Genomic DNA, 24,393 nt, shown 5'->3' on the forward strand with positions numbered 1-24,393 from the left:
GCTGACTTTAGGACTCGGATAAATCATTGCAACAATGAAAAAACAAAGTTTAAACAAACTTGGAAACCTTACATGAAAAACAGAGAAAAAAGTTAGAAATATGGTTGGTAGTCAGCAGTGCAGGAGAAAATGCCGTGTTTAAGCAGAAGCAAACGTCACTTTAGAACTATTAAAAAGCCAAACTGGGATTTATTAATTTTTAAAAATCACACCATAATTTGTTTTCTATTTGCTCCTGATCAAAAGAGTGAAAATACAAAATGGTGCCCAGTACATACCTTCTCTGCCTTTTTGTCCGAAATGTCCTGCTTTTCCAGCACGGCCATGCTCTCCTTCAGGTTCTTCACGATGTCTGCGGGGGATTTGTGGGACTTCCCAAACGGGAACGGCATGGCGGCCTCGACAGACAGACACCTCGCTGCGCTCTGCCTGCTTCACCTGGGGACACAGTGCGAGGGATAAGTGAGAAAAAGTGGTGTCAATAGAAGGCATACTTCTGAAATTCTAATTTGGGAAGAAAACCAGTGTTTGAGAAAATAGTTTTGCATGACTTTCACAATCAGTAGGAACTGGGACACCTGGCAGCGCACGGGAGGAATGACAACACAGAGACACCTTAGAACTGCAGAGCACTTCCACCCTCAAGAGCCTTTGCACCACCTGCGCTTCCAGCCACCCGAGTGGGGGGAGCGTGCAGGGGCCGACAACGCAGGGGCTGCGGCCGTCACTCACCAGGCAGCTCGTTCTGCCAGGTCTGCTCTGACCCCAAGTGTCCCTCATCAGCACACCGTACCTCCAGTGCACCCATATCTCCATTTTACAGTTGAGGAAACTGAGGCACAAGATGGACAAGGAGCTTATGATAATGCCAAACAGCACTCGCAATAGGCCCACTCTCTGGATCTCTCTGGAAGCTTCTCTTCTAGTGTTCATGCTGCTCCCCCTAAGCCCGCTGCGGGGTGCACACTTCCAGGGCCCGCCCACCTTCCTCTTCACTCACTCACAGGGTCTCAGAGCTGGAGACAGCCCTGGGCAGTGACGTGGCCAAACCTCCCCTCAGACCCTCCAAGCCTTCAGGAGCCAGTTTCAATGTGTGCTCTTTCTACTCGGACACAACCATCTCCTGTGAAGGAGGGGCTCACTGTGTAACACCCTGCACACAGTGAGCTTCTAGAAGTCTGCAATTTTTTGTGGGTAGCAGACAACAAATTTCTACCACATAAACCACAATATTACATCACACAAAAGGTGACCAACTCTTTCAAGGACTCACCATGAAAAAACAAAATTAATAAGACAAACAATGTAAGTAACTTGGGGAACATGTCAGAAGTTACAATTTCTTTCACTAAATAAACTAAAATAAGTTATATTCATAGGCATTAAACCTTGTATAAGATGCCAAAAGATAACACTTTTGAGAATAACCTTACGGATCACTTATATCAGTGGTTTTCAAACTGAGTTCCAAACTCCTACGTTTAACTGGCCCTGGCGCTGACCCCCGCCTCTGCCAAACTAAAGAGGCAAATCTCAGGTACCTCAACCCTAACTTGTTTCCCCCCCACATCAATAGAAAATACCTCCAGCCCTGGCTGGCGTAGCTCAGTGGATTGAGCACGGGCTGCAAACCAAAGCATCGCAGGTTTGATTCCCAGTCAGGGCACGTGCCTGGGTTGCAGTCCACAGCCCCCAGCAACTGCACTTCGATGTTTTTCTCTCTCTCTCTTTCTCCCTCCCTTCCCTCTCTAAAAATAAATAAATAAAATCTTAACAAAAAAAGTTTATAAAAAAAAGAAGAAAATACCTCTACTGCACAGCGTTACACTTCTTCTGAACTTTGCCTAAGACTGCACTTGAAGAAATACAGTGAGCTACATATCAGGTTACAAATACACATGGGGGGGCATGCAAATAAATGCTAATGTTAAAACTACAATTAAATCACGAACGGCTGCGTTATTTTGCGGCGTGTTCTGACGAGATCTGTTCTGAGTACTCCCTACACCCGAGCATCACCTACTGCTCACCTGCTGCCAGCGTGTAAACCTTTTTTAGTTTTAAATTAAACCACATCATCATTAACCAAAGGGAAATGTCCTCAAACACAGGTTCTCAAAATTCAAAGATGCAAAGACTTAATTCTGAACATCTCAGCTGTGACAAGAAGCTGGGGTCTGTCACAGGTGAGTCACTCCCACGTGGCTGTTACATTCTCTCTCCAACGACCTGGCTGGATACAAACCCTGGGTCATTCTTTTCCACTACATCTTTCTTTTTAACTTTTTTTTTTGAGGTGGCCGAGGGGCAATGCAGGTCGATTCTCCATAAACCCAGTGGACTCGTTCACACGGTGAGCTCCCTGAAAACATCTACTTTCCAGCTGTGCTCCGCGCCCAGCGGCAGCGCTGCACAGCCCGTGCGGGGCGGAGGGTGGGAATGCAGTGGCATTTTGCAGGAAGTGTTACGGTGCTACGCAACGGAGATATTTTCAGCTCTGGCTCAACGGTGGAAGAAGTGACTTTCCAGGCCACGGGGGTTTAAAAAAGTCCTACCACACACCAAATGCTGGTCACGGGAGAAAAGAACTGAGCTGCCAGAGAGAACACCCATAAGGAGACGCACGACAAAATCATTCCTTGTGATTAGCACACCAGGCAGCCAAGGCTCTGCAGAACATATAAGCTAGTAAGGCCGTACTTTCAGGAAATAGTTAGTAACGTGTACCCAAAACAAGAAGTGGCCACTGCTCAGCAGGAGCCAGTCACAGCGGTGAAGCCATTTGTGACACGCCGGTATCTGTTCTCTGCCCTTCCCCCGCTCACATCCCCACACCTCTTATACTCTTTGAAGACTCATTGTTTTAAAAGTATAGTTAAAGTACAGTTATTAAGTAAAAGAATAAATAAAAATAATGTAATTTTATTATAAAACGTGTAATTAAGAACTACATAGTTCTTATTTTATGGTATGATGATATAATAAACAAATCCTTTACTTTCTTTCATTTAAAGTCTTCAATTCAATTCTTACAACTCAACTGCAAAGATTTTGCAGGATAAAGGCAGGGAAATAACATCCCTTAAAACTTCTGCCTTAGAATTTGGTTCTTAGGTCTAAGTTTGCTATGTAGTAAGCCTAAATATCTTATGCTAACATATGCCACTCAGTGATACAACTTTAAAAATAACTGACAACGCTGAAAAGTTTAAAGTTAATGAGTGGCTGCTAAGTGATGACCAAGCAGGTGACAATACAGGTGCCTAGAACTGAAAAGCACAAGGGTAAAGCTTTAAGAAATAAAGCTCTTTGTAACACGTTACACTTAATATGCACAGAGCTACTGAGTGTTGACTGTTGATGAATTTACCAGTGTAACAAAGGAGAACAGAGGCAACCCGAGGCAAACGTCAGGCATGACACGGTGACACGATGGGTGTGTCGTGCGAGTGTGCTCATTAGAGCTGCGGAGAAGGATGCCAGAAACAGTCGATCCAGAGGTGAAAGTGTGTGCTTCTGGGGTGAAGAAAAAGGGCAAACTGGTGTTTTTTTCTTACAAGCCCTTTTTGTAACTATTTGCCTCCTTCAATTATACACATGTATAACTTTGTTAAACATAAAAGCTAAGCTTAAAGAAATTAATAGGTGGTAAAGAAAACAATCCATCCTTACTACATAAAAAGTACTCTCCATAAGACAACTGAACGACAGAGCTAATTTTTACTCAGCCTTTCTGTATGTTCAAATATTTTCCGTAACAGTGTTTTAAAACTGCCCAAACTATGTTTTGGACATAACTGGAGTTCGTTTAGAAAATGGACAAAAAGGCACATTATAAATGAAAAATTTCATCTAGCTTTCAAATACAACTAATTTCCCCTTGTTCTATTTATCCCCCCACCCCAAATTGGTTCATAATACACCTCGGCAGGACTTCTTGGGCTGAGCCAAAATTATTAATGCAGCTGGGAGAAAGCCAGCCACTGTTAGGATTCTAAAGGGGGCTCGGAAACCCACACCTATGTTTTTCAAACTGGACATAAGCACGCTTCTCGAGATAATCAGTGGTGTATGCTTGAATCCCAATGAAAAAGAAGTCTTGCGGGGCAAATTTAACTTGAAAATTTGAGGGTTGAGTGGGGAGGGCAGGGATGGAGAATAATTTAACACACTACTTTTACATTGAAATAGACATTTACGGAATTGCATGCTAAGCCTGCATGAAGGAATTTGCGTGACTATTTAGCACTGCACACCTCTTAGCTTTCATGCACTGCTCGCCTCTAATTGTTTTCCTGCTCTCCAAATGCTCTCTTTCTGCATTTAATTCAATGACTCATCTTCGTGTCCTTCAAGGTTCCACCCTTGGCTGTCTTTTTACCCTATATTCTCTGAGAGAGCTCATCTACCCATGGTTTCAGCAACCTGAAATCTATTTCCTGCCCCAGCCAATGAGCCCACATTCCCGACTACTGCTCCTTATAGACGTCTCAGGGGAACTCAAACCTCATCCCCGAGCCCTGCTTCCATGTTCCCCTTCAGAATGAACAGACCCAGTACTCACCCCATCACAAACTTTGGTCATTACACTAGACTCTTCATGTGTTACCTCTTCCATGCATAATCAGCTCACAGTTTCAGTCAACTCTATTTCCTAAATCTCTGTCCCTACAAATGCCAAGTGTGCAGCCCTTCATTGTTTTCCACACAGGGCAGCGGCGGTGGTCGACGGGGCCCGTATCATCTCTGAGGGATGTTTGGAAAGTCTGGTTGTCAATGATTGTCACATTCACAGACCACTGAAATCACGATCTCCCCCCTGCCCCCCCACCCCAAAAAGCATTGCTTTTTGTGCTGCTGTTCACATAAGCATAGTCTTCTGCTAACTTCTATATCCTTGGGGGCAGACGGGTTGGGTTGGGGGTCAGAGTAATGAAAGGCCATCTACTCCTGCATCTGTGTTCATAAATGAGAGTTGAACTTCTCACTTTTAAAAAACGGTTATGTTGTTTATCGTGCAAAATTCAACCATTAAGGGTCTATGCATGATAGAAAGTGAAAATCACCTGAAAGCCTATGGAAACAACTGGTATTAGCTGTTTGGTATGTATTTTCCTTTTTATCCCTTATATTCAGTATTTGTGGTCTGCACTGCAAGTCTACTCCTTTCTCCAAAACACACGAAGAGCAGATGGTATTAGAACGGCCACTTTCACTTTGGAAAGCACAAAAATTTCAAGTCATTGCTCTGTTATGTTAATATTCCTAAGAGTACAAGTAGCTCCACCCAAGGAAGTGCCCAGGAACATTCAGAAAACCCACTGGGAAAGGCAGAGTCCCACACCATTAGAATTAGGACTGCAGGCACTGCCCTTCCTCGCCAATCTGATTGCTTCTGGCCTGTGCAACATACTCCTGACTCTAACTCTATTCAACTGCATATCGACAAATACTGAAAAGTAGTCAAATGGTCAATAAGCCACTTGTTAGGACATCCATTCAAATACCACCTGTGCCCTCACTCTATGCTGCCAATCAAGGCACTGAGGAGTACCTGCTGTAAAGAAGACAACCTCCTGGTGTATGTGGAGTTGGTGTGTTTAGAGGCAATAGTGAAAAACTGCTGAGTAAGAATACATTTGACATTTGAGTTCACAGGCCTCGACATTAATGTGTTAAATCTGACTCAAACTTGGTGGTCAAATGCAAAAACTGCAGACAAATAAAAAAAACCTACATACAAAAAGATTGTTGTATATGAGGACTATTAAGGTAGTTACTTAAGCAGTCACAAAAGGTGTGCAACTTCAAATACAGGCTGAGTGTCTCCAACACGCCCGATGTTGTATCAGGTACACTACAGACCACTCGTGTAGTGCAGGACAATCACACAAAGCAGAGCAGCTGATTACCTGGGCTCCAGTCCCATCACACCCACACACCATAGCCGACTCACATTCTTCTAAGCCCCTCTTCGTTATCTCTAATGGGAACAACAGCTACCTTACAACTTAGTGTAAGAATTATATATGTTAATAGTGCATCTGCATAAATAAATCAGAATAAATAAGGATAGTTATGTGGTGTTTTTTCCTTCTAAAATCTGGTTCATGACTACTATTTCCAGAACCAAATCGGGGTTAAAAAAAAAAAAAGGTATCTACACAGACTGAGTAACAATGTAAATGTTTTTGTATGGTTAGGATACACGCCCTTCTGAGCTGCAAATAAGATGCAATGACTTAGCTCCATTGAAATAAACCATGAGTAGCTTTACGAAGCAGCTGACTCTTTGGTTAATTACCAAAGCTGCCAAATACATAGCTCACCAACGATGTCAAAACCAAAATTAAGTGTTTGAGAGCATGCAAGACTTCGGAGTGTGTTTGCAATTAGTGTATCCTGACCAGGCTTTCTGAGGCCGATGATGTGCAACACTGGGCACTGTGCAGGGATCACACCCGACGCTCTCTCGCAGCCCCGGTGCAGCAGCGTTTAAAGTGCTGCGAGACCTCCCACGCCGCATTCCGCTCTACACGGCACCGTCCCTTCTCCGCTCGGTCCCTCCCCAATGACTTCCCATTTCACCTACAGAAATGGGCTTAGTAAGTGTAATGTTTAGTAGACATAATTTCACTTTGTGTTCTTCTAAAATAGGCTTTCTGTTAGTCCTTAAGCTTTTTTTACTCACATTGAATATGGAAATATCAAATTATGAATACTTATGATATATGTTCTAATGGTAAAATTCATTATTTGAGCAACAAAGAGAGATACCTGTTTATAGGAGAGAAAGAGTTTTGTTCTTAGTAGCTGATTTTTAGTTACTAAAATAATGTAAAGACATTTTAAGTGATTTATATCAGCTCTTGTAAAAAAAAATGCTGTGTTAAACAGGAATCTAATGTTAAATATCAAACAGTTATTGAGAAAATCATACTACAACTGTCAAATTACACTGTGGTAATTTCAGCATACATGTAGTCATTATGAATTTTGAAGACAAAAGTTACGCTAATTAAGTTCAGTAGAATATTTCAAGCTGCCTTAAATCCTTCCTGTATAAACATCCACTTAAACAATTTTGAAATTTAATTAAAGATATGGTTAGAAGTATTAACCAAATTGAACATGGCTAAGTTTAACTCTTAGAAGTTAAGAATGTATCATACATCAGAGCTCTGTGACTTCATTCTTACAAGTTCAAACAACCTCTAAAAACTATTTCTTCATAGCTAAAACTATTGGATCAATACAACTCTTCTGAGTCAGCAGGGGGTCGCTGGAGCATGTCAGGCTGTTCTGTAACTACTTCAGCAAAAATACCCAGGCCACACTGGGTCTTATTGCTAACGTGTAACTCACGCCCCTTTCCCTCTGAGCGGTACCTGCCCAACTTCCCTCTGTCTTAAGGAGCCAGGCCCGCTGCCCTGAAGCCATGTAAAACGGGTAAAGGTAAAGAAACTCCTCGTCTCTCTCCCCACTGTCTGACTCAGGACAGTCACCGAGCAGGTGTCAGCTCTTCGTCCTCACAGAAACTGAAGAAAGGGTGCCAGACCTGCCCACCTCAGAAAGCAGTGTCCATGAATAGTGACCACACAGAGGACTGCTCTGGCCACAAACGAGGCCACACAACGTTCTGAGCAGCTCTGGGAACCAGGCGCCAGGGTAACAGACGCCTGGAAGATTCCGAGTGACTCAGTCTGGGAGCCAAAGCGTGGAGACTCCCAGCTTGCGCCCAAGGCCCACGCCAGTCCACGTGCCACGGACCGTGCGCGCAGGCAGCCACTCCCTCGCCCGCCAACGACACCAGGCGCTGCCAGTCCTTTCTTCCGGCTTTCACCCACCCATTCGGTTACAGAAGTGCTCCTTTCTTCACCTCCACCTCTTCCCACCGCCCCCCATCAATTCTTTTGATGAATTGCTGATCATTGGTGACAAAAGATAGCTTCATGCCTATTACTCACTTGTCTTTCCTTAGTAAAAGTATCTACACATCTGTACTGTAGCTAGTCTACCAGGGTTGGAGCCGTCTTCTTACAACATTGGATGTAGGATATTGTATAATTATGAATATCCCCCCTTTGGCTGTTATTTTTTTTCAAGTATGCTCTCCTCGCCCTGGCTGGTGGCTCACTTGGCTGGAGTGTGGCCCCCGCGCACCAGCTGCGGGTTTGATTCCCAGTCGGGCACACGCCCAGGCTGCAGGCTTGACCCCCATACAGTCGGGGCGCATATGAGAGGCAACAGACTGATGCTTCTCACACTGATGTTTCTCTGTCTTTCCCTCTCTTGCTAAAATCCAGAATGTATCCTCTGGTGAGGATTTAAAAAAAGTGTGTTCCTAGCTTGTCATCTGCATTTCAACTATGTCACTTAATGTATACAGTTTTCATTTTCTTACAGTTTTATCAATAATCTTTTTTTAATGAATTTTGGATTTCCTATCAGGCTTGAACTGCATGTTGAGTATGAATGCAATATTTCATATTTATAGATATCAGACATTTATAATTAAACAATGGTATCCTTTTCTGAAACAAGTTCTAAAAGAATCTAATTTAACGAACCTCACTATATTACCCACTTTGACTAAGTATGGCAACTTTCACACCAGCACTGCTTGGTTGTGGGATGACGTCAACCCAGAAATCGCCGTAACGTGAATTCATGAGCTTTCTCTAGTCAGCCAGCAAATAATTGAACCTATTGGGTGTGGGCGGTGTATATATTCTTTATTATGTGGTAACTCTACTTAAATACATGTTAAATAAGTATAATGTGAAGTAAACATTTGATACATTTTTCAGAATTAGAGGTCTATACTTAGAGAACATTAAAACAAACGAATTTGTAGACATGCCTTTTAGAAATGGATTCCAACTGGGGATGTGACCGAGTTCCCATTCCTAGGCTCCACCTGAGTCCAGGCCAAGCCGGAGGCGAGTGCGGACTTGGAAGTGGACAGAACACCCCATCAACCCCGGGCGGCGACCTCAGTGGGCTGCGGGCAGCGGCACTGCGCCGTGGACCTGCATCCTCCCGTCCGAAGCACGGAGGCAACCAGGACTGGAGTGGACTGAGTGAGAGATGGAGTGTAAAAAGAACGCGAAGCACTTTGAACAGTCCAATCAAATTTGTTAATACATACACTCCCAGCACACAGGCCTGGGGGTCGTCTGGGGGCAAGGGCCACGTGTTCATGTTCAATCTGTACTGCACTCAGCACAGGCGGCGAGCACAGGCCCCCTCGGGGGTCCTCCAGGCATTCCAGCTGGTCCCCATCCCTCCTCAAATTGGACCCTGTACTCCACATGTGGTCTGGCCAGCCAAGACTACCTGTCCCCGTATTCCATAAACGCAGCCTCAAACTTTACCAACCGTTACGGCAGCCACACTCTGTGGCTGCTTTCTAGTCAACAACTTAATTGACCGAAGTCGTCTTCTCCACATGTTCCATAGTGAGCCACACCTTCACCCACCGTTTCCCACTGCATTTGGGGACACAGCTGCAGGACTGAACAATTATTTCTATTAAACTCCTCCTGGTTTATGCTCAATATACAGTATGACACAATTTTTTTCTTGGATCCTGACTCTGTTGTCCAGTGTATTACTAGCTTTCCCTACCAGATTCCTGTCAACTACAAGTCTGACCAGCAAGTACCCAAGTCTTCCTTTGCTCCCTGCTGAAAGCACAAATACCGAAGCTTTCCAGCCAAAGCCTGTGAAACTCTCCACTGTGTGCACCGTCATTTAAACAACCACAGGCCACCAAGCCACTCACCTGCATTACCGCCAGCAGTGATGGCGTACAGACAGATGTCTGACCTCATGACACACCTGCATTCAGACACAGAAAATAAGTGCCCTCCCACACACGAAGCATCACCAAACTCATCCTTCCTATGTAAAATTACACCGGCGTTCTCTGTTCTGTGCCGTTCCATCCCAGTCCCTCGCACCCCTCCTTCCCTTTAAAAACACCAGTCACAGCCCACTGGGCTGATTTCACAGTCAACTGATAGGATGGCACCTGCAGTTCGTAAAACAGACTTAAAATTAACTCGAGTAGCTCTTTTATTATTGACAGTTATCTTATTCACAATGTGAAACTTCTCAAAATATTATAAGGCAAAAAGATTTCAGCACGTGGTTTAAGACTTGAAATCATAGTTACATATTACAAAGCAGTATTTAGAAACATCTGTGATACATGACTAATCAACTGGCTTCCATGAGTATTTTAAAGGCCTTTTACCTACATGGATCTGCCATCTTTAGTTTTATCTACACTGATCCATTCAGATAATCTAATGAATTAAGAGTTACATTACCACAGTTTAAGAATTAGTTTCAAAACATGTGAACTTCGACTATTTCTTTACAAATTAACACTGTATTTTAACACTATGAAAGGTTCATCGGTGTCCATATTTTAAAATGTGAAAATGTCAATCTTCAAGGATGAAATTTTAAATCCATCTTTCTTCCTTACATTTACTTCTCACCTGGCTGCAAGGCTGTGTACACACAGCCCACATGATCTCGAGTGAACATCATGGCCTCACCTGCGTTTCGGTAAATAGGAAAAGCAAACAGCCAATTCAGCTCTTTAAAAAAAGATAATTCCTTAAGAATACACAGTCCACACCTGAACTGTAAACAAATAAAAAATCTGAAACAAAGTTCAAACATGAAATAAGGCCTTTTAGAATATTACTTTTGGTGTCAAACAAGATAGATGCTGTGGTTCTAAAGGTTATACCTGAGAGAGGTGAAATGATCTTTTTTCCTTTTAGTCATTCTGATGAATGCTACAGTATGCTGAAAAACAATTCTTTTTTTGAGTTTACCACTGTGACACTTCTAGAGGATCCGATGTAAACCTGGAAAATCACTCTCCAAGGTCCAAGCATTGCTATTTTCGTTCTGGCCAAATGCCCACAAAAGCACCAACATGCCACAAAACCAGCCTGAGCTAAAGCACCATAGTTGGAGATTTGAAGGTTTGTTTTCTTTTTAAACTGCTCAAAGGCCACCTTGTGGTGGTATTTAGTGTAAACAGACTTTTTCCAGCAGAAGTATTTAGAGTCACAGAATAAACAATTACAAGGCCTTGTGGAGGACCACGTGGAACATTCTACCCAGGGATGATTTCCCCGAGACTTCTCTTAAATAGTCAGGATACCCTTTCCACTCCTCAGTGCCCACGCACTGACTGCCATGTGCAGTCTTGGTGCTGGGTTGAGAGAAAAAATTCTAGACGAAATTAATGAGGCTATGAAACATTTCATTTCAGAGGAAGTAACTGAAGTTCATTTGTCAAATGATTGGCATGATTAAATAGAAAGGCTCTTGCTTGCGCTTCTGGTGGAAAAAATTCCCAATTCTACAGCCAACACTTTGCTTGTGGACCAGGAGACAGGGCCCCGCCTCGCCCGGGGTACCTGTCCACCAGGAGCTGCTCCGGGACTCAGGACGCAGCTGTGAGACAAGGCACACAGGCAGGAGGAGGAGTGGAGTCCACAGAGGACTGAAACGTGCCACCGGGCTGTGCGAAAGGAACGGGAAAAAGTGGTCTGGGCAGCACGTTCGGAGGACAGACCGAGCACTCTGTGCTGAAGGTCCCAGACTGCAATGAAGGAGACGCTTCTTGAACTTGTGTTTTGTAGGAGTCAGAAAATGTATTACAACTGGCTACAGAGCTTTATGCAACAATCGAAACAATCATAAGGAAACAAAAATTATTTTGCAGTTTCACCAAGCTTTGGTGGGTAATAAAGTATTCAGCAAAAAGGCAGGCAGAAAGTGAAAAACTCACCATAAACCCAAGTTCTGTTTACAGAATAACCACAGGCCTTCATTTATTGCTCAAAGAACATTCCACACTTTATGGAGTGGAGCTTTCCAGGTGAGTGTTGACATCACAACACAGTCACAAGGGGAAACTCGCTTTGTAATCTGAAGGCTGCATCTCAAACACGCGGCAAACACATCCTACAGCCAAGGGAGTACGGAAAGTTTAAGTTTCAGGTGCAGGCCCCAAAGCATTCAGAAGAGCTACAATAGATACCTTTACTTACATTAAAAACTTATTTCCTTCTACAAAAATTTTGAGCATGACATTTCATTTTCCCTTTACTATTTCAGCAGAAGAATGCTAGTAACTCAAGTGAATACAATAACTGAACAAAATATTTGTGAAAGTGTTCTGTAATCTGGAAAAAAAAAGCATACAAATAGGCATCATTTGTGTGCAGACCTCAAAAACCTACCTTTTTTTTTGGTTTTTAATTTGATCTCCCAATGTGGAGGTGACAGCTAACCACATCAACCTGTCAAAATCTCACTAGTTCAAATAGGAAGTTAATTAAAATTGGGTTTTCTATGGGTGTTTTGGGGAATGGTGGACTACACAGATTGAGCTTGTTCCTTAAAAGTGGGACATTGGTGATTTTGACATTTTTCTAGAGTAAAATTAGCCATGAATGGGACCGTGACTTCCAAACCTCCTTCTAAGGCCTGGGGCAGGCGACGGCTCCCCTCCTCTCCAGTCCAAACACTTCACTTCTATCAGTTGTTTGTATTTGGGCTTCTGTGTCAGACATTTAACAAATTTTAAAACCTACTGCCTTATGATATAATACACGCCCATTAAATACATCTGCCTGGTAAACACAGTATTATTTTCTGAAGGACACACACTGACCAGGCCTTCAAGTCAACTTACAACAACCAGACTTAAAATGAAGTCCAGTTTTCAAAGGCAAATACTACAGTGCTACCCACTAACTCAGCTAATTGTTAAAGCAGAGTGGTTACCTGGACTCCTCTGGTACCAATTTTATTTTATTTTATTTATTTATTTTCTAAAGACTGTATTTATTTACTTTTTAGCAAGGGGAAGAGAGGGGTTGAGGGGGAGAGGGAGAAAAACATCACTGTGTGGTTGCCTCTGGCATGCCTCCTGCTGGGGACCTGGACCACAACCCAGGCATGTGCCCTGACTGGGAATCGAACCAGACACCCTTCGGTTCTCAGGCCCGCACTCAACCACTGAGCCACACCAGCCAGGGCTCCGGTACCAATTTTGATAAAAAGTTCAGTGGCGTGAATAATTACAAAGCATCAGAAAATAATGATTTAACTGCACTCTGGCCTCATATTATTCCTTGCATCTCACACGAAAATGCCTTAAACCTGAACTCAGGTACTTCGCACTCGTGCAGACCCTGGAGAGAACCGAGACTGTGTACTAAGCCCAGAGCCTGCATTACAAAGGATCTACAGGGTCCCAGTTCCTGGAAAAATTATGCTTCTTCTAAGTGGCTGGTTTGTTTTTTAACTGCTGAATACAGTCTTGGAAATGATCTTGTTTTCTTCTTTGTTCTGGGTACTCGAACTCAAAGCCGAGTGTGTGGTCCTCACTAGCCAATGTAAAAGACACGCATTTATTTGTATACTAATCCTGCCCCAGGGTTAGCACAGAAATAAACTTTGCCCCTTATCTAACTCTTTGGGGTAAGGGGGAGAAAGGGACAGAGAGGAAAGAAAAAAGAAGAAAACATAGTCCTAATTCTTTCCATTTCCCAAAAATGGAAGGCAAGGAACATGAAAAAATAAGTAGCTAATTTTAACATGAGAGTATGGCTTTTAACCTTACTACCATGATAAATGTGTTAAATACTGCAAGAGATAATGTGCCCATTTTCTTGCTCAGGTGGAAACAGGTAACAGAGCCAAGGAGACACCCAGTCTGGGCAAGAGATTACTACAGTCGGCCACACAGCAGAAGTGGATCAGGGTAGTGAACACGTGTGGTGGGCAGGAAGGTCAGGTGCCTCCTCCGTTTGCTGGCAGTTAGTGACCTGTCCGAGTGGCTCCAGGGCCCAGGGCCCAGGCCCCTTGTGGTGGGAGGTGACTGGGAGGGGACGGCACAGCTCCCCCTCTCCCAAAGAGCTCCTCCTACAGCTCGAAATGCCTGATTAGTCCCTTCCTTCTCCTTCCTGGTAAGTAGAGATAAACGAAAATATTTCCAAGTTTACTCAAGCCCTTATTACACGTGAGGCATTACAAATAGTAAGGTCTAAATGGTTGCCTCTATAGAAAAATTTTTTTTACCACTTATAGAAAATGCATTCTACTCAACTAGTATAAAAAATACCACTCAAAAATCAATAGTGAGCTGCACTTTCTTCTTCTTCTTCTTTTTTTTTTTTTTACTTCCAAACCTACTTTCTACATGCTGCTAAATTTCTCTGAGGAAACGAGGGAAAAAAAGACCACGATGGGGGTGAGAGTGGCGGGGGAGGCACCAGGCCACGGGCACGCCGGGAACGGGGAGAGAGGAGCTCCGCCAGAATGCGGCCCGCTCAGCAGGCACTGGCAGTTTGGACTGACAGCAGATCAGCAAAGCAGAGCAAGGCCCCATCCTCGGGCAGCAAACGTTGCCATCCCTCCCTCTGGGTTTCTGGGATTGCGGAGTAAACCTAAGTGTGCTGGCTTTTCAGTTAGGGGTGGAATTCCCCTGGGGTCCTGTGCCCTAGTCCTTTATGGAACCTAAGGGCCTGGAGGACATCTGTGGCCAGAGAAGCTAGAGTGGGGCTTGTTTTTAAGGCTAAAGTGACAGCTAAAGGACCGAATAAGAAGAGGAAGTATGTGGCCTCAGAGCAGACAAATAACCAAGAAGCTCATCAGACGCACATCATGGGCACCTAAGCAAATCAGGTAGGAGGACGAGAACCCCAACAAACCTCATAGGTGGGAAGGTCATGGGGTCACTTTATATTGCTTCCAGAACCACCACGTTCTGCAGACTGCCCCACCCCAACACCTGCCATGACCGCAGCTCCAAAGGGAGGGGCCGCAGTCCTGTTAGAACCATACACACCCCTGCTGGGCCCAGCAAAGTGGCAGGGAGGGGCAGGCAGGCAGGCCTCCCTCACCGAGGGGCTGAAGGTCCATGAAAGAATGCTTATGAGACGCCTTCGAGCCTACCGAGCCGGCCAAAGCTGGCCTGCGCAGGAGGATGCGGTAGGCAGGCAGGCACAGCAGCAACTGGCTAGTCATAAAGGAGTTTGTGTTTCTGGTTCCATCTGTGGTGACACCCAGGTGTGTTTCTGCCTTTTTCCACACCTTGAGTGTTTTACTTTTTCCCTGAGGTAAACTTTCACTAAATCCCTGCCTTGTTGACAGAAACAAGAGAGTTCTAAGTAACACAGGGGCCACCCCCTGCCTAGGCCCCAGAAAGGCAGCTGCGAAAGGGCAGGCCCAGTCCTCGGGACCTTTTAGAGCCCGGAGCTGGCCCAGCGGAGCCCGGGCGTGGCTCCCCCCACCACTCTCCCGCCTACTCTGCACACCTACTACGGTGGGGGGTCGGACGTGCGCAATGTGTCCCTGTAGGACCTAGGGAGAGACAGAAAAAAAACCCCAAACTATGAAAACAGATATGTATGTTTATTCTCACCAATTGAGAATAAAGTTCAAGACCATACAAACAAATAAAAATTAAATGCAGTTTTTCCCCCCAGACATCCTAAACTGAACTCTCAAGATGGTCTTGTGAAACTCCTGATTTTTCTCTTGGATACAGCTGCTCTACAACTTGGAAGAAATAGGAAAATTAAGTACAAAGAATCAAAGATAACATAAATATGAAAGTGTGTAAATATAGGCATGTAGACCGTCTCCCCAACAGTCCCTTCGCAGAGTTACACGGTGTCCCGTAACACCCATCTGGGAACTAGAACTCCCTCCCCTTCTTCCCTCAGTGGCTCCTGGGAAGCTACCTGAGAGTGGAGGCAGAGGGACTTCGGGTGGAAACGAGGTGTTTACATTCAGAATCTCCCCTTGTCTGACTTGAGGCAAAGCAGAGCATTTCAGAGTTAGGACATCACAGTTCTCAGAGAGAAACATCGAAGCAACCTACTGAAAACCCTTTTGGTTCCAAAGAAAGACAAGCTAGCTACTTGGCTGCAACGATTAGTGCCTCAAAAATCAAGCAACTTGCGGGAGAGATACCTAAATCTGCCACACCACCTTGTACCCTAAGCATCAAAAAATGAGAGGAGGGAATATCAAGAAACCGTTTTGCAATTGCTAAATGTTAGTGAATATAATTTGCCACCCAACCAGAACAATCTGGGAATGAAGAGGAACATGATGAGTAGTCATGTGGGCACCAGGGGCATAAACCCAGAGTCTGCCTGGCAAACCAGGGCATTTGGTCACTCGCACTAAACCGTGGCTACCCTGCCTCCCCTACAACCAGCCAACTTCTCTGTGTATGGAAGCTCCTTTGTTTCCCTTTTCCAGCAAGGGCAAAGCACACTCCACCTAGAGCAGAGCCCAGCAGGGTCACCTGCATATAAATATTTGTTAGTGATAATGAAAACTGAGTCTTCTGGGTAATATTTCGTATTTCAAATCAGTAAACATCTATAATTCACTAGGGTTATGAAGGAGTATGCCCACGTCATGGAATAATTGTAGCTCTCCAGCTTCCTAGGTCACCAACTACTTTGCTCCAGGTCAGAGGTAAGGCGTTGCCACTTCACCTGCAAGCACATACTTAGATATAAGCATGATTCATCGCATCCGGCTCACCACGGAAGGGATCGGAACAGGCTGATCTAATTGCCCCAACAGCCCAGGATCTCCATGTGAGCGCTCCCTGCCCCACCCCCCACCGCCGAACCTTGGCTTACGCATGCTTGTATTTATTTGAAAATTACAGAAGTGCACTTTCATGGACAGCCCTGGAAAGCAAGGGCAATCTTCATACACTGTTCACAAGCTGGGACACTAAAGAAAACCGACAGCAAGGGAGCGCATTTGAGCCTCAAGCGAGGGTGAGGTGCTGGGTGGCTCCTGGAACTCCAGCACACGGCCTTATCACTGACTCTGATAAACCGGAAACTGGGACCCGCCAAGCACCCTGCGGCGAGAGGGCTTCGCTGGGCCAGCAGCTCTCGGGACACCGGGGCGTCCTCCGCACTGACCCCGCCTTCTGTAGGTTCACGACGCTGCGTCAAGTGGGGCGCATGGCGGGAAAGCAGCGCAGCGCTGATCAGAAAAATCTAACTTCCTTGAATATCTTTAACAATTCAATGACTCAAGAAGCAAATATTCTTCTTCCTCCTCCCAACAGCTAATACAGCTAGCTATTTTAAAGTAACAGCTTTATTTACATATAATTTACATACATTTAATTCACCTATTTAAAGCATACCCTTCAATAGCTTTTAGCATGTTCCAGTTGTGCAGTCACCACCATAATCAATAGCACAGCTAGAGTTACTTTTTAGAGACACTGGACATCACTCACAAAGCATGAAAAATAAATAGACGTTATTTTATTTTTCCTTGCCTTACATGAAATGAGCATCTTAAGACTCTTGATGTACACTGGACCAAAAAAGTTCCCAGAAAGGCCCACTGGGCAGTAGATGAAACTGCCTTACCTCACGTCTCAAAGCATCCCTACTAGCCTAGGCATTAGCACTTAAAAAATATTTAACAGCCTCCACCCATTGTTTATTCGCATTTCTTTTATTTGGCCAGATCTGCCTGACCCAGTGTTTTATCCTTCACTTTGTTTGAAAGACAGCGTGCTTTTGGGGTGAAGAGCAGAAGCTCCCATCAGACCCCAGCTTGAATCCCAGTTCTGCGTTTCAGTGGAGATGAGTGCCAAAACCCTGGGGCAAAACGTTTACCTTCTGGGTCTCAATTATTTATAAAATGACAGGAATACTGTTAAAATTTTAACATGAACAAATGCCCATGGTGGCATTTAAAATATAAGAAAAGCTGACTAATAAATGGCAGTTATCAGTTTGTGTGAGTTGTTTGTATTCTAAGGTGAACACTGACCTTTCATCTAGCGTCATGCAAAATCTTTCCACACATTTATCTTAGCTCTTTTTCTTTCAGCCACTTGCTTTTTCATCCTAAGGTCCGAGAAATATTCGTAAGTGTTCTTCTTTTTACTTTGTTTTTTTTCTTATTTCATTCTTGCCCCAGATTTATTTTCATAAAGGGTAGCTTAATTATCAAAATTGATTTTCCCGAAGAACAACCAATTGTCTAAACATCTTTGGCTAAATAATCCTTCCTCCTTCCAAAGAAGGCACACAGATGGTAAAGAGGCACACGAAACGATGTGCAACACCACTAAATATTAGGGACATGCCAATGAAAACCATGGGAATGGCTATCACCAAAAAGAAAAACACATCCTGGAAAGGCTGCAGAGAAAAAAGAAACCCTTGAATAACGTTGGTGGGAAAGTAAATTAACGCAGGCACTACGGCAAGCGGTGTAGACATTCCTCGAAAGTTATGACCCAGCTACTCTGTTTCTGAGTACTTGTCCAAAGAATACAAAAACACTAGTTCAGAAAGATCACTGCACACCTATGTTCACTGCCACATTATTTACAACAGCCAGATATGAAAACAACCTAGATGTTCCTTCCTCCCTCCGCCATAAGTTTCTTAAGCTCTGTGAGGAAGGAATGCACTCTCCTACCGTCTACCCCTCTTCCCATCAACTTAGCTTCCAATCACTCACCACCTAGTCTTTAGAACAAGAGCAAGACTAGTTCTTGAGTAAACAAATGGGTCATAACCAGTCTTAAAGAACAGGAGCACATGGTTTTTAACAATGCAGGACGGGAAGTACTGACTCTGCTGTGTGCACACACAGGAAGATGTTACCAGCTCCAGTTCCTTCTTGCCTGAGAAGGCAAGGCACGGGGACGTGCGTGCGCCCCCGCCTCTTACATAGCTGTAAGCTAATACAATGCATGCAAGGAAGATTACCTTGTAAAAACATTAAAATGACTTTTAAGTCCTGATAACAATCAACTTAAATGATACAATTTAACATTTTTTTCAGATAGCAGCTTGCAGAAGTCAACACTGCGAAGGGCTGAAGGGCTCCAAGGGCTAGGCTGGCTCCCTTCTGGAATCTGAACAGTGGTCAATATCAAGTCCAGTGCCTATGATTTGTAGATTTCACCTTTTTTTTGAAAAACAGTACATTAGCTTCTCTAACCTTCCTGCACAGCTTCCTGTCTTCACGGCTCCACTCAGTAACATGCAAGTCCTCTGCGTCCTAGGACACCATTATGTCCTTACCAGAAGACTCGACCTCCTCTGTGGCTGCAGCAGAAATTTCCTATGTTCCAGGATGATTCTATATTCCTTTGCCATGTGGTGGAGGCAACAGAGTGTGGTGGGTTACAAGTGTACACTCTGGGACTGGGGTTTTAAACCTCGGCCTTTTTCTAGGTGTAAGGCACAGGTGGCGAACACAAGGCCCGCGGGCCAAATCCGGCCCTCCACCTTGTTTTATCCAGTCTGGCACCTTATTTCTATCCAGTGGCAGCGCCAGGCTCTCACTTAACTGTTCAGGAGTAGTTACATTTATACAGTCCTAACATTACATTCGGCCCTTTGAAGGCAACCGTGAGGCTGGTGTGGCCCCCAGTGAAAATGAGTTTGACACCCCTGGTGTATGTCTTCAGACAGATTACTTAGCTTCTTTTTCTCTGTTTACTCACTTGAATATATAGGGGTGCAAATAGGGTTACTATAGGATTAAATGAGGTAAACATAGAGGGAGATCTTAAATTTTATACCAGCAGATAATATATAAGTACTATGTTAGTTAGCAACGACAGGGGTCAGCAAAAGTAGGCTAATAATAATACACACAGTAACAAAGAAATAATAAGACAGGAATAAGCTCTGTGTTTCACATACTCACAACTGAAACCTACTTCTGTCCTACCCTGTGTGCATTCTTTTTACTTCCTTCCTTTTGCTTACGCAAGTAGAGAATCTTTGTGCTACTTTCATACTGAACTGGCACACCTCAATGATGCTGACCGGAAGCTCTCATTTCGGCAATGTCAGGACACACGGAGGACTAATGGGCAACAGAAGAAACAAGCAGAGAAACATTTAATCAGGGCCCGACAACACGAAACGCCTCAGTCGGTGACATACATGTACGAGGTAGCCAGCTATGTTCAGGACAACAGAGAACAGTCCACAGACTGGATTTGGCCCCCACCATGTTAACCTCCTCTAACTGTCCCTTTTCTACAAAATTAAAGCCCCAATAGGAATATAAAACGAGGGAAATAAATAACTGCAGAAACGAGTATAAAACATAAAACAGCAACTTTTACCTTGTTCTTTTAATGAATTAAAACTATAAGAATGCTAAGTTAATCACTGGTATAGTTATGTACATACTTGTATTTAATTGTATGCTATAAAGGAAGATGATCTTAAAAAATAGTTTAAATTATATAAAATAATACAGCATAAAGTTCAGCACCTCTGAGGCAAATCAACGTTAAGCAGGCACTCCTGGCTGTTCTCAAACCTGCTGCTGCAGAAGGCCGGTGTCACAGCAAATGACACATCCAGCTACGGGGCAGAGTCCAGGCTCGCTGAGTGTGTGTATGGTGCCGCAGAACAAGCTTTCGAGCTTCAGGTATCACAAAAGCTACAATGTACTGGGCACTTAGAGCATATCAGACACACTGTGCAAAGCATTTCTTACTGAATCTTCACAACGACTTTATGTGTAGGTTCTTTCTATTCTGGAGGCAAAACGGGCTTTTAAAACAGGCCAGGAAAACACAACCAGAAACTAAACCCAAGAATTCTAAGACTAGAGCCCCTCCCCTCATCTCTAGGCTGAGCTGTAGTTTTCTCACTCACTATAAAGGCCTTCATATCGTTTCATGAAACTTTGGTTTTGACAGTGTCTTAACGTATGTGCTGGGTCACTGATTGAAAACGTAGTTTCTCCCTGTGGGATGAAGTTAAGAAAAAAAAGGGGGACTGAAAAGCTACTCACCTAAGGTGCTCATTCTTTTACTTAGTGAAAATAAATAAAAATAAATTATTCTAACCTTAGCTGGAGTCCAAACCTGAGATATGTAATCACTCTAATCAAAAAAATAAATGCTTCGAATTCCATACTAATAAGTATGTAAATAAGAAAGTTTCCCAAATCATGTTCTAGTAGAACCTTCCTTCAAGATGTTTGTGGGTATTTTCTAGAGGAGGGAGGTGTTTTCCTGATGAAATAAATTTGGCAAATTGGGAAACACTATACATTGTATTTCCTTCCTGGACAGTCACACTGCACATTACTAAAAACCCTGCCCTGGCCAGTGTGGCTCAGTTGGTTGGAGTGCTGTGTCCTGTAAACTGAAAGGTTGTGAGTTCAATTCCTGATCAGGCACATGCCTAGGTTGTGGGTGTGGTCCCTGGTCAGGACAAGAGGCAACCAATTGTGGCTTCTTTCTCACATCAATGTTTCTCTCCCCCGCCCTTCCCCTCTCTCTAAGCCTATCCTCAGGGGAGGACTGAAAAAATAAAGTAGCAGACTTGCTTTAAAAAACAAAACAAAACAAAACAAACAAAAAAACCCCTGACAAGCTCCACAGAAAAACAATCACATAACTACCATCAAAATTAAAATTTGATTAACTGTTTTTAACTCAGTGTTTTCCCAAACAAAATTTCATTCTCTCCCACCAACAGCTACTTATCTCTCCTAAGACCAGTGCTCTGCAAACACAATTTGGGAAATACTGTTTTATGTAAACTTAATGGGAAAAGGGTCTTAATAAGCTTCAGCTATTACATAGCAAGTAAGCCCAAATACAGCAGAGATAAATAAAATTCACAGAAAATTGTAATTTGCCTAAGTAGTTCATCTCTGCTGAACAGTTTTATCAGAATATTACAAAGTTGTATCATTTAATAAATATGTACAGAAACAATGTATTATATTGATATTCTAAAAACATGAATTGGGGAAGAGAACGAAAGATAAGAAAAAGAGTAAAAAAAAAAAGCCCTGCAATTAAAATGCATTACAATTTATCATACAAAGTTTACATTCAGAGAAAATCTACTGAGAGGAAGCTTACATAGAGGAAGGAAGGCCGCACGGAGAATAAGAGGGCTGTAAGTAAAGAGCCAAAAAGTCTGCAAAGATCCTACTGGTTTCTGTCTCCCTGCTGGAGAATTCAGAAGTAAATGAACTGGCTGATAACAGGCCATCGAAGACGGGAACAGTTGTTTACCTAGACTAGGAACACTTTGGGACCAGCACATAAAGCAGGAACCAGCATAATGGGCAATAAAAACTGCCTGTGGAACAAATTAATTCATAATAGATGTTCAAGGAGTTATGAATGCTCTGCAGCGGGGAACGTCACTGTCGTCTCCTGTCAGTGACAGAACCCTGGGCTGGAAACGACCCCATGATCAAGGCCGGCAACCACATTTGTGTTCGCAGAGGCTTGGTACCAACAACAGCCAAAGACTACTATCTCGTGAGTGTTCTTCACATCCTCAAAGCTGATTCTACCTTTTTGGTCCTTTCTTTCCCATTCCCACTCTCCTAGTTAATGCTTTTCCTTTCCCCAAAACAAAGAGCTTACAGAACTTCATAGCATATAGTGCTAAAAAGTTGACAGTAAAACTTGAATTGTGGCTTGAGGATTTTGTTAATCATTAACTTGACTTACTAAAAGCTTGTACTTTACAACTATATAACATTTAGCGTTTAACCACTTATTCACAACTGCAAAAATAAAAAATGTAAAGATACACATTTCCACGCTGCACTACCTGCACAGAGAGCCACCCGCAGTGACACACACCACCAGGCACGGGACCAGCCGGAGGGAAACAATGTTACAGCTCCGTCACTCCTGGGAAAGCCTCCTACAGAAACCGGCTCCGAGACCACAGTGAGGACGGAGAGCTGCCCCGCACAGGTAGAAAAGGCAAGTCAGAGAGCTTGCACACAGGATCACTGAAAATCAGAGCAAGAGACCTGAAGGGTTTTCCGTCTGGTCCTTCTAGTACAATACTGGGATGACGGACGCCCAGAAGGCGGAGTGACTTGCCCGGAGTGACATGATTAGTCATCCACTCAGGACCCAGGCCAGATCCTCCAAGTCCCAGGCTTCTGCATTCCCCACTGCAATGCCAGGCCTCCCATCTTCTCTACAAGACACACATGGAGAATAAACACTACCTGCTGGCCTAACTCAAACTATAAATCACTGACCAAATTATGACTATACAACTAGAGCATTCAGAATAAACCACCTTATTCTGTGTTATGAATTGTGGTTACTGTCTAGAAACCCATTAAAACCCTCATTAGGCTCTATCGACAAACTTCCATTCTAAAGTACTAAGTGAAAAATGATCAGCAAGAGACCAAGCACCTACGAAGGAAAACAAAACTATTTCACGAGAGAGTCACCCCCATCCCAGGGAAGAAACACTGTGTGGTGGTGAGGCAGACCTGGGCTCACACCCCAGCTCGGCCGTGCCATGTCCGCGCACCCTGGGCAAGCCCCACTTTGGCATCCCGTTTGTAATGATGCCTGGAGACAATACTACCGACCTCAGAGGTTTGCCCTACGTGCAACGGTACTGAAATGGTGATTTTTCTCCCTCAATCTGTTTTTGTCCATCTCCCTTGATTTTTGTCTATTTCAACTTTTACTTCATACGACCACCCCCAAAACACTTGCCAGCTACACCCTATACCATAATTATAGACATTAGTATGTCAACATCTTAAAATAAGAACTGTGTGACAAAGCATTTAGTATGTGAATATAATCTTTGTAAATACTAGTGAAAAGGTTCAAAGACATTACTACGTAAAGTACAGAACAATTTCTTTCCAGACAACTGGATAAAGAAGGGGAACCAGGCTCTGCCGAGATCAGTCCCGTGGCTAATAAGCTGCACAAGCCTAAGCAAGTGATCCTGCTCCACAGAAAGCTCCACCGGTGAGTTACAGCTCAGAGCCACACACTGCTCGAGTTACCCTAGGCCTCCGTGTTCCCAGCTGCAGAAAGAACCATTCTGACTAGAGGGCTCCTAACGTCCTCAGGTTTCGTCCACCTGAACAGCCCAGCACCAGCACCGTCACAGAACTTACTGTGTCCTGCACTTGGTACGTGCCTGGCCCTGGTGTAAGCAGGTAAAGTAACACGTTGTAAAGTAAACACGTTACTTTAGATGCAGTAAGTCATTTAAACCCCCTACCAGCTTTGCAGATATGGTCTACTCCTACCCAAGGAATCTACGCCAGAGAGAAGTGAGGGAACTTGCCTGAAGTTCCAGAGCTCAAAGCAGGGTTGAGGGCTCAACAATCCCGGGGGTCTGGCTGCACCCGTGCTTTTAACCACTGATTCTCAGAATTCTGTAACTCCCAGAATGCACCTTAACTATAGACATGTACACAAAACTCTGTTCATGCCAGTCCTTCCTTGTGACTAAATGCAGCTGATACGTACTCCCAGGTGGAGGGAGAGAACAGCGACTG

At 43.9% G+C, this 24,393-nt stretch overlaps 1 protein-coding gene across 1 annotated transcript in view; it reads right to left on the reverse strand.

The window, feature by feature from the left end:
* Positions 1 to 24,393, reverse strand: part of CAB39 (calcium binding protein 39) — a 72,121-nt gene that overhangs the window by 43,209 nt on the left and 4,519 nt on the right. The window contains exon 2 of the mRNA XM_028509622.2: positions 279 to 438. Coding sequence (XP_028365423.1) covers positions 279 to 392 — 114 coding nt within the window. The 5' untranslated portion in view covers positions 393 to 438. The remainder of the gene's footprint in view (positions 1 to 278; positions 439 to 24,393) is intronic.

The sequence above is a fragment of the Phyllostomus discolor genome, chromosome 4 (genome assembly GCF_004126475.2).
Source record: "Phyllostomus discolor isolate MPI-MPIP mPhyDis1 chromosome 4, mPhyDis1.pri.v3, whole genome shotgun sequence".
In the NCBI taxonomy this organism is placed as follows: Eukaryota; Metazoa; Chordata; class Mammalia; order Chiroptera; family Phyllostomidae; genus Phyllostomus; species Phyllostomus discolor.